Here is a 10857-nt window from a genome sequence, read left to right as displayed (position 1 = left end):
AAGGAGGAGGAGTCAAAAATGGTTCAGATTGTAAAATCTGAAGGAGGAGGAGTCAAAAATGGTTCAGATTGTAAAATCTGAAGGAGGAGGAGTCAAAAATGGTTCAGATTGAAAAATCTGAAGGAGGAGGAATCAATGGGGTGTCAATCATAAAGTCAGAGTCATAGGTGTCTAAGAGGGAGGCAGAACAGTACCTGTGACACTAGAGCAGACTAAAAAGGATCCCTTGGTGAGGCTCCGTCTGTTGTGGGCAGGAGCATCAAAGCTCCCAGGGTTCAGAGGCAGGATCTAGGATCAGCCACTAACCTTGAGCATCTGACTTTGTAAGAGACAGTAGTAACCACAGGCGTGGATTTCTCACACAGAACCAGATAAACCATTTTCTGAGATCCTGGTAAGAGCAAAAACAATTAATTTAAAGAATCATTTCGTAGGGCAAAGGAGGAAAATACTGAATTACTTTATAACAGAACTGGTTAAGACTGCTAAAAAAGAAAGAAAGATTATATCCTTAAAACCTACCCATCACTTTCAGAATATCATCCTCCATAGGAAGACAGTGTCAGACATGCTACTTTGGTTGGTGGGGGAGTTATTGCAAATCTGTGTCTCATAGAAACTTCTGTAGATTTTCAAACACGACTAAGAGGACATCAAAAGACACAAGTGTGTTATCTCCCCTCCACATCCTTGTTTTGTGTTTTCTTTTTATCCCTGAGCCATAATAAATGACTTCTTCTGGACCCACAGTTTGTAGTTGGTGATTGGAATCAGTCCTTTGGGCTCAACCTGCATCTTTTCTCCAACACTATCAAGAAGCATTTCTTGAGGGTCAGGGGGAGAATATGGTAGCTTAGAAAAGTGTAATATTTAATGTAAAACGTGGTGTCATGTGCTGAAAAGATCACACAGCTCAGAGCTAAGGGGTCTTGGAATCATTTAGTTCAAATTAGTCATTTTGTGGAAGAGTTTGGACCAAGCAAACACAGGGGACATGGGAAGACGAGGACCTATCAAAGATAGAAGGAAAGATGGAAGTGAATACAGGGAGACTGGAGGGTGTGGTAGGTGAGTGGGCAAGAGTGAAGATGCAGAGAGGAGGGTGAGTCAGAGGTAGAGCTGGTGGTGAAACAATTGACCAAAACAGGGAGGACCAGAGAGGAAGAAGGTAGGAGTGGAGGGTAAAAAAAAGTTGAATTCATTTCTGAAGAATTTAATGTGAAAAGCCAAGGAACTGGAAAATCTAACTGAAAATTTCAGAACCTGAAAACAGAAGGTAGATCCCAATGGATGTCAGATAAAATCTCAGGGAAGCACCCAATAGCAAGTCCCAGATGCCCATGACAGTCTGCAGTACTTTATAGCCTCTATTGGCCAATGAGAGCTAAGCGCGATGTCTGTCATGTCTATAGTCCATGCGAAGGGAAATGCCACAGATGTCAGAAACAATAGAGAAAATGGCCAAGACAAAAAGAAGAAATGAAACTAACATGAAATGTACCAAGGGTCAGTGCCAAGTCCTCCTCTGTCCTAAAATTGATTGCACAACTACAGAATTAATAAGAAATAACAACACTAGAAGCGCTATTATCATTTTTGAATCCAATAATTATCATTTGCCAGTGTCATGATGTATTAATTGCTTTGTAGGACAATTTGTTTCATTCTTACAATAGCCCTATGGTATTGGTACTGTTATAATTTTTGCCTTACAGGTGATGAAACTGGGGCCAGCCAAGTAAACTTGCCTAACATCACAAAAACCTGGTCTGTCTGACAAAAACCCACTGTATTCTTTAAACAATTAGATAAAGATTGGGGAAGCCTGATTTGACCAGCCTTGTGCCAAAGACTTTCTCCACTTATTAAAATGAATGTGTATGTGTCCGTGTGTGATACAAAGAAAAAGACCCAAGCACAAATGATCAGTTAACAGGGAGGCTGTTAAAAATGTTAAATTTCAAAAAAAAAATTAAATTTCATTTTTAAATTAGTTTCAGTAATCTGTAAAGGAATTTCAAAGTGATTCAGGGTTGTAGATTTTGAAATGCTCACCTAGTACCATGGTGCTTTTATGCTTGTTGGGATGTTTGCTGTTGGAGAGTTGAGAACCTAGGTCAACCTAGGTTGAGTTTGTAATGATGTCACTACCTTATAAGACTCAAGGAGAAATTATGGCTAAGAACCAAGAATGAGATCCAGGGAGTCTGTGAACTTCTATGAACAAAGAGGCCTTCTTCACAGGGTGCCTCGGTGAGGGAGAAGCCATAGAACTGTACTTTGTTCACACACACTTGCCACCTCACCCTTCTCAGCTCAGCTCTGAAACTCTCAGGGTGAGTCCTCATCCCCAGCATTGCCCCTGGAAGCCTTTCCTGTCTCCCACACATTGAAAATCCCTTTCTCCTCCCAATTCTGTCTGCCCTCCTTTCCTGAGTTCACTCTGCTTTCTCCTCTTTCTAGTCATTCCTTCTGCCTCCAGTCTCTTTCCAGCCCTGGAAATACACTACCTGGGTTAGGCTCATCCCTTTCAACCCCTTTCATAGACACTCAGGTTTGTTGTTGGTTGGTTGGTTTTGTTTTGCTTTGATAAATATGAAAGAATATAAACATTGCTCTCCATTTACATTGCTATCTGGTGCCAAAATATTACAGGTGGGCAACTTTCTGAATTGTTATTAACCAGTCAGGAGAGAGGACACAAGCCACAGAGAATAAGCATTTCATCATCAATTCCTCACCATGTCAAGTATTTACAGAAAATATTTTATGTAGAGTTTGGAGTCTGCTGTGTTTACAATCCTATGCTCTTTGAAAAGTTCCACGTCAACAGTGGACATTTTATAAAAACAAGCTGATTCTGTATAGACAACTTAGTAACCAAGTGGGGAAAACATGGCTTCGCTCTAAGCAGATGAATGCAGTGTGTGATTATCTGCAGCGTAATTTTGGTCTTCTAACCTATAATCTATGATTTCATATTGCTTATTGCCCACTCCATGATTAGGCTGGACTTTGTCCCAGAGAGAGGGATCATAAAATAATCTATTCTATTGCTCTTTGTTTCAATTCCATTGGGATTTCCTGAAGCAGATTATGAGATTGTGTAGCCTTAGATTGGGGACCTTTGGAACCTCTGTTCATACAAGCCCTGAGGCCCAGTTAGTTCTTCACCATCTCATTTCTTCCTGTCTTTCCTCTTTCTATTCTTACTGCTGTGCCCAGGTGAGGCCTACAACTCCAGATGCTTGGGTTCCTTAAGTTCCAGCACCCCAGTATCCCTACCTCTAGCTTCCTTCATCCAATCCTTCCTGCCCACCAACAGCACAACTGTGCCCCAACTCCCTATGGTTAGATTGCTCACTGTCCTTTTCCAGTTGTCCCCACCCTACAGGACCAACTTATCAGGACCCTCTCGCCCTAGATGTCCTGCTTTATAACGTCTGCTGGGCAGAATGCTCCTTACTGTCACGTCACACTGGTGGATCTTTCCTCCCTCAGCATGTAATTATCTTACCCCAAATTCTCTATCTTCTTTTATCTAACCTGCCTCTCAAAAGCCCAGTTCTTGAAGCATCTTCTCTATGGAAACCTCTCTGCTACTCTAACCCTTTTCTTTATTCCTGAGGTTCCTTACTACTTCTACCCAGTTACCTCCCCTTTGGTGAGGAGTATAACAAAAGACCTAGGGTGGTCTTGGAGCCTTCTGACCTCCATCCATACTAAGGTCTCTGTGGCTCTTATCAGCACGCTCTGGAAATGGCTGACCAGCTTATGCTGCCTGCTGGTCCTGTACCCTAGTACATTTCAATCTGCCTCTTACCAAGCCTCTTTGGGGTAGAAGACCCATACGTTAATGATAAAAGGCTGTCCTTCTGCCAAATCCAGGCTCATGGCTCTTCTTGGGTTAAACACTGCGATTCTCTATCTCCTAATTATTTTAGGCAACTCATCAACTACACACAGCATATCACCAAAACAAAAGTTTATCAATCTGCAGTTGGAATATGACACCTCCTCCTAAATACTAAAAAGTTCTAGTCTCCAAAAGCCCAGTCTCCAAAATACCATTATAGTGAGACAAAGAGACCTTCAAAATCAAAATTTAGGAAGTCACCTTTTCCATGGTTTCTGACTCGTGCCCTTAGTCCATTATTTTTTTCTAAGTAGATTTTTAAAAATTTACTAAAGCTAGTTTTAAATTTTTTTGTTTCTTATTATTATTAGTATGTGTATGTGTGTATGTGTGTGAGAGAGAGAGAGATATGTTTGTATGTATATGGAATGTGGTGTGTGTGTGTGTGTGTGTGTGTGTGTGTTGGGGGGTGCATGTGCCATGGTGCACATGTGGAGGTCAGAGGACAACTTTGCGGAATCAGTTTTCTCCTTCCACTTTTACGTGGGTTCCAGGATGGAACTCAGGTTGTCAGACTTGGACACCAAGCGCCTTACCCACTGGACCATTTTGCCAGCCCCTAAATCATTTTGTAAAAAGATAACTGTTGTACTGTCATGAGGACATGGGAAAGGCAGATACAGTTCCCCAATAAACTTAGGATAAACACTCACATGATGAATAAGAGACAATAAACGATGCAATGCTTACAGCTATCTTTAAAGTTCAGCAGCAATCTGTGGGTGCAGACTCAGTTTTAGAGAAATCTTCCTTGGCAATTTGTCCTATTGAGACCCAGAAAGCTGGCCTTTGGAGGCATGTGGGCCCTTAGTTTTTCTATTTTGTTTTCTCTCTAGAGCTTCACCCTTTATCCTCTCTATCTTCACCCTTTACCTATGCTGTCTAACTGCCAAAAACCAGTTAGAGCAGGCCCACTAGCTCCTACATATTTCTTTAAAAACCTACTCAACTTCCCCATAGCAATTGCCACCCACTGAAGTATTCCAGGGTCTTGGTACTTCTGAGAAGCCGTAGGAGCATTGGGGAAGAAAGAAGAACAGGGTATAAGGATCTGATGGGGCAATCTTACCGCAGCTTCTGGCTGGCAGGAACAGTTATCTTATTAAGCTTGTCCATTTTTCTTCATAACAGATGTGGGTCGCTGTCCACAGGGAGCGTCAGTAGTTCCTGGCCTTCTTAGGGAACAGCATGGTAAGGCTCTGGGCTCAAGGGCTCCAGCCACTGGATCTGACTTCAGAAAGCAACCGCAGGCTGCTGGCAAACACCCCTGTGCTAGGGAAGTAAAACTTGCTGGAGCGCATAGTCAAGTTTCATGTTTCTACGAGATCATGTGATCCAGCTTGTCAGCCAACTTGGCTGATTACTGTGCATTGTGTAAACTTCAGTAGCGAAACCTATTGGGCATGCAAATATCTTTCCAGCTGCTTTCTTTTATGATCAGGTTTGTTACCAAGTTGGAAAAAGCTTCCGGCTGGGCACTATTTCCTGTTTGCCCCAAACACATAGATAGTCCCTGCTTTCAGCAGTTGGCCAGTTGTCACCAGCCGTGGCTCAAGGAAAAGCCGAATAATCAATTGCATCTGAATATCTTTTGGGGACTTTCTGCTCGTTTGCATAAAGTCGTGGATTAGCTTTTTCCACTTAGAGAACTAGGATGTGAAATGGAATTTTTGTGGTGCTTTTTCTTCCTGGTCTAGCGGAGTGCAGGGTGGGAGGACCACAGCAGGACCACGGCAGGAGCAGTTCACTTGGACTTGAAGTCTCTTCTCCTGGAGGGCTGTTTAAAAAATGCGAATGGCAATTCTTTGTGCAAGGTCAAGGCCATTTAGGGGGTAGAGATGGATGACCCAGAAAAGGGGAGATGATCTTCATCATAAATTGTGTGGAGTCAGGAGTTGCCTGCTAAGAGCCTGATGGTATCAAATAAAACCAAGATGTACTCTAAAGTCAGCTGAGAACAAACCCAGTAATTTCCCAACATGCAATTCCAGCACCAGGTTGATGCCTCCTGGTATCAGAGCATCGTTTCCCTCCATGGTTTTGCTTCCTCCTGCCCATGGCCCCTGCTCACTTCATCTTCAGACTTAGTGACATGCCAGATGTGGGGACACCCCAAGTACGGTGAGGGCAGAGAAGGGAACCACACCTGGAGCCTCTGTCCGAAGTATCCCCACTTCCTCTACCTGGTCTGCAAGTCTCTTGATTTGTCTGTGATTAAAGAGCAGAAGGCAGTTTAGGGTCAAGGAGTAAGAACATGAGAAGGCACAGAATATTATTCCTTTTGTACCTGGACACACTTGCCTGCTGCCATCAGGAATGCCCCATCACCTTTGTGAGAGCAGATGAATGTTTCCCACAGTACCAAAGGGCCAGCCCTCTCCTGGGTCTGAAGAATGCACCAGTTAACTCTCCTGTTACAACCCAAGGCTTGGCTGATGAGAGAAGAGAGAGCAGGTAGAGGAGGGAGGAGGAGAGGCCGTAAGCAGAGATGGATTTCTTCCCTCCAGACCTTTGTTCAAACAGAAAGTTTTTTTCTTCTCTAGGTCACCTTGACTACCACATTCATACACTGTATCTGAGTTTCCGCCGGATGCTCAAGAGAAGAATCTTCAGAGCTATTGAAGGGTGTGGTCTTTCTGCTTGGTCAGGCTACTGACTTGGCCAGGATGGTAGGAGAATAGACAATCTTTCATTAGCAGAATGCAAGAGCCTGCTTTCTCTAACGGTTGGCTTTCCCCAGTCAGACAGCTCAGTCTTCTTGCAGTGCATCTGGAAGGAGCACTAGTCTCCTGCCCCTCTTCCTCCACAGATCTTAACTGAAAGAAACCCGGAAAGCATGTATGATGTCATTAGGATCAGGAGAGCTGGACTTCATCCAGTGGAATGATAATAGCCTTGTGTTCCTTCTGAATTATTGTAAGATACTCCCATCAACCTCTTGACTTTCCTTTCCACCAACTCGGCTCAACACCTGGCCTGGCAACTTCTTATTTCCCTAGAGAAAAAGATAGGGGCAGGAGTTACACTTCTGCTTTTTCTTTTTACAGCCACTTGTCTTTCTTCTTTTTACTGTGTTGAGTTTGACATGATGAAAACGAGAGTCTGCTTTTCCAGACTGGACATTTTGCCCACGTGGTGTGTAATGCGATAGCCTAATGTTCCAGGCCTACCACAACGGCTCTGCAGCTGTCACTGTTTGCCAAGAAGGGCAATGCAAGAATGGAAACTGATGGCACCAAATCTTAGCTTCTGACTTCTTAGCGGAGTAAGATGGCACAGCACGGTTCTACAGCACAGACCAAGATGAGAACTCAGACAGTCTACAACAGCGGGTATGGAAATTACATAATCACTAGATTAACAGATGACAAATAGCCAATTCCAATCTCGAAGAAAATTTGCAATTCAAATGCACCACTGACCAAATTATAAGGTGCAATCACTTTGGAAACAGTTTGATGTTATCTAATAAATTTGATAATGTACATATGTGTGACCAGCATAGGTAATAAATCTGTAGGGCATGCCTAAATATATATACCAAGGTCACATGTAAGAATTATTATAGTACTGTTTCTCCTTTCTTTTTTCAGTACTGAGGATAGAACTTAGGGCCTTGTATATGCCAGGCAAATGTTGTACCACTGAGCCACATCTCCAGATTTGAAATGTTATTTCTAATGGGAAAGAAAAGTCATATTCATGAATAGGAGCAGTATTCAGCAGCGATAACCAGTGAACTCCAGTTACATCACTATGGATAAAAAGCAAAAATAATCTGAGCACTAAAGGCAAACTGAAGAATTTAATACATGGGCCACTGAAATGACTCAGTGGGTAAAAGCACTTGCTGCCAAGCCTGATGATCAATGCCCAGAATCCACATGGTATAAGGAGACAACAACTCCCAAAGTTGTCCTCTGATCTTTTCATGTGAGCTACAACATGTGAATGTGTACACATGCATACACACAGATAATTAATGTTCGTTAAAGGCTAATGCTACATGATTCCATTTACATTAAGATTAGACATATAAAATTAGATAATATTTTTTGGTCTTTTTGAGACAGGGTCTCTCTGTAGCCACACCTGGCCTGGAACTTATTATATAGACCAGGCTGGCCTAGATGTCACAGAGATCTGTCTGCCTCTGCCTCCTGAATGATGGGATTCAAGGCATTCACCACCATATCTGGCTAAAATTAGATAATGTTTAAGATACATACATACATGATAAAAACCAATGACCAATGGAGGGAATAATAAAAATTCAAGTGAATGATTACCGAGGACTGTGGTTGAGGTTAAGGAGCACACAGGGCTTCTAGGCAATGGTAATATCCATTGTGAATGAGTATGTGTGTGTAAGCCAGAAGACCACCTCATATGCCAATCGCTTAGGCACTGCCTACCTTGGTTTCTGAGACAGGGTCTTTTACTGGGACTCAGCAGTTAGGCTGGGCTGGTTGGCCAGCAAGCCCAGGGCTCTGCCTATCTCCATCTCCCCAGAGCTAGGCTAGCAAGTGCTACCACATCTGGCTTTTTTACCTGGGCTCTGGGGATTCAAACTCAGGTCCTTCTGTTTCTACAGCAAGTACTTTACTAACTGAGCTATCTCCACAGTTACCACATCTTATTTCTTGAGTGACAGGTATTAGTGTTTATTGCATTGTTACTATTTCTCATTCATAGATATTAAATATTTAACCAAAATTTAAAAAAGATCTAGTTTAGAATTATTGAAGAAAGCCAAGATAGCACGCTTAAATCTAAGTCAGCTCTGTGAGAGGATGAGGTTTGAAAACAAGAAGACAGGTAGTATCAGAGCTTGGTGGTGAGACCCAAGCAACCCTGGTGGCTCCTGGGTACTTTCTCTTGCATCTGTGGATGACAACTACAACATAATGTTTATGAATGCTTTCTTTGTTTCCTGTACTGTGAAGACAATGGTTTTTCTTGTAAAAAGGTTAATTCTCAAGTTAAATAACAGGTTTGAAGTTCTGCCCATTGTCCACAGAAGAGCTGGGACTCAGACCCAAGTCTGTTTCCATATCCTAAACTGCTTCCTTAGTCCAAAGCCAATCAGAGGACTCTGTCATTGTAAGACAGATCTGTGATTCAGCCAGAAAACAGTGCTCTGGCATCAAGGTACCCACGGCCTTGGGAGAGACACTTGGCCTTCCCTGACTTCATTTACTCACTTTTAGAGGACAGGAGAAGGGATTCAGGTAGAGGCTCCAGATGCCTTCTGGCTTGTGACCTGAACACTGTTAAAGGATCTAGGAATTGCTTAGTTAAGATTTCTATAGTTTCCAGGAGAGAGATATCTGGTTCTCTTCATTAGATATGGTCCCAAAAGGGGGCCAGGTGGGAAATTTGGAGGAGCCTAGGTCCTCATGAGTCCTGGCGTGTCAGCTGCAGGTCAGCCTATCTGCTCTCAGACTGCACTTCCTTGCCTGGGCCTGTTTAGGCAAATAGCCAAAGAAAGCAGGCAATGTGTATTGGTACTGTGAAGCCTAGTTCTAGGCTGAATCATGCCCTGCTGCCATCTTGCTAACCTTCATAACAATCCCATCGATTATATCTTTCCTCCTTTGTGATATGAAATCTGTACCTCAAGAAGACCATGCAATCTTCCTGAGTCCTGAGAGGGCCCTTAGCCTCCAAACCATTTACTAGTTTTGTTTTGTTTTGTTTGTTTATTTTACTGTGCTGGTTCCTGCTTTGGAGAAGGAGCAACAGGGTCATCCAAACAGCAGCAGCAGCCCTGACTGTGTTTTGATATACTCAAGCTATGATGGCAGAAGGTTGCCACTAGTCAGCCATGCCCAGCCTCCTTGGCTAGTGCTAGCCAAGGGCATAGGCAGAGAAAGTTTGGAAAGCAGCTAAGGTCTGGGTGACACATTGGAGGAAAATAACGGCGATGGACAGGGAAGGCAAAGACAGAAAAGGAAATGTGGCAGCTACTGCCAGCAGTTTGCCTCTTCCCCTCTTTGGTAGGAAAGGCAGGAAGGGAGAAAGAAGGAAGAAGGACATATGTGGCTTGAGCAAATGACTAAAGGCCCTTTGAAGCTCAAGCTTCACTTTTTATGAGACAAATTGGTTCCCTATTTTATCTGCCTAGAAAACTCAGCACTCTATCAGACTAGCCTAGACTGTTGCATCTAATTAGTGAGAGAATGAGTCAGATGAAACAGCTTTTACTTATTGCATTGGTCCAAGCCCATGCTGGAAAGAACATTCTAGTAACCCAATGTTGGGCTGCACAACTCTGGCCTCTGTGTCATCTTTACTTCCTCCCTGGCCCTCAGAGCTAATCTTTTAAGAGTCTCCAATCTGCCTTTTCCTGCTTTCCCTCCAGCTTGGGCATTACCTGGATCGTAGACCAGTCTTGCACTACTTCCGGTAGCTACTTCATACTCTGTCTTCTAGCAGCAGACTTGTCTTTAAGACCTCACAGGTGTTTCTGTTCTTCAAGAACGGAGTGTGAATGCTTTCCCACCCCTCTGCGACAGAATCTCCCTGATGACCCAATTTATGCCTCATCAGTTCCCAGCAAGCGACCATCTCTTTTTTCAAAGTGTTCACTGATCACCACACTCCTTGCTCCTCATCAGTCAAGTGGCTCAGTCACTAGCCTAAATCAGTCATCCAGAAACAGAGTGGGATGTAGATTCTGGAAGTCCTGGGCAGTGAGGAAGCCAGGTGGTTCTGGGCAGTCAGCCAGAGAGCAGGCAAGGGTGGAGAGGGAGAGTTCTCTGGGCATGAGGTGGGTACATGAGAGATGTGGGGAGCTGAGATAAGGCTAGAGGCCCCCAAGAACTGAGGATCTGTCTTCCAGGAGAGTCTTCAGCATCTGATAGTGTGGCTGTTGATTATTATTCTGTTACCTTTATCTAATGGGGCTTGACTGGTCCCCTGATCTTCCTACCCAAGCT

General features: G+C 43.5%; 1 protein-coding gene across 2 annotated transcripts in view; it reads right to left on the bottom strand.

Moving 5' to 3' along the window:
* Positions 1-5213, bottom strand: part of Blnk (B cell linker) — an 80849-nt gene extending 75636 nt beyond the window's left edge. The window contains exon 1 of one of the 2 annotated variants that reach the window (XM_008831996.3): positions 4986-5213. In XM_008831996.3, the coding sequence (XP_008830218.1) occupies positions 4986-5032 (47 nt within the window). In that variant the 5' untranslated portion in view covers positions 5033-5213. Of the gene's footprint in view, positions 1-306; positions 387-4985 lie in introns of those variants that run through there. The other variant, XM_017797877.1, reaches the window with a different exon arrangement.
* Between the last annotated feature and the right edge of the window lie 5644 nt (positions 5214-10857).

Source organism: Nannospalax galili, unplaced genomic scaffold (assembly GCF_000622305.1).
Source record: "Nannospalax galili isolate Female #2095 unplaced genomic scaffold, S.galili_v1.0 scaffold875, whole genome shotgun sequence".
In the NCBI taxonomy this organism is placed as follows: Eukaryota; Metazoa; Chordata; class Mammalia; order Rodentia; family Spalacidae; genus Nannospalax; species Nannospalax galili.
Note: the sequence above shows the minus strand (reverse complement) of the source record. Positions and strands in the feature narration are given on the sequence as shown.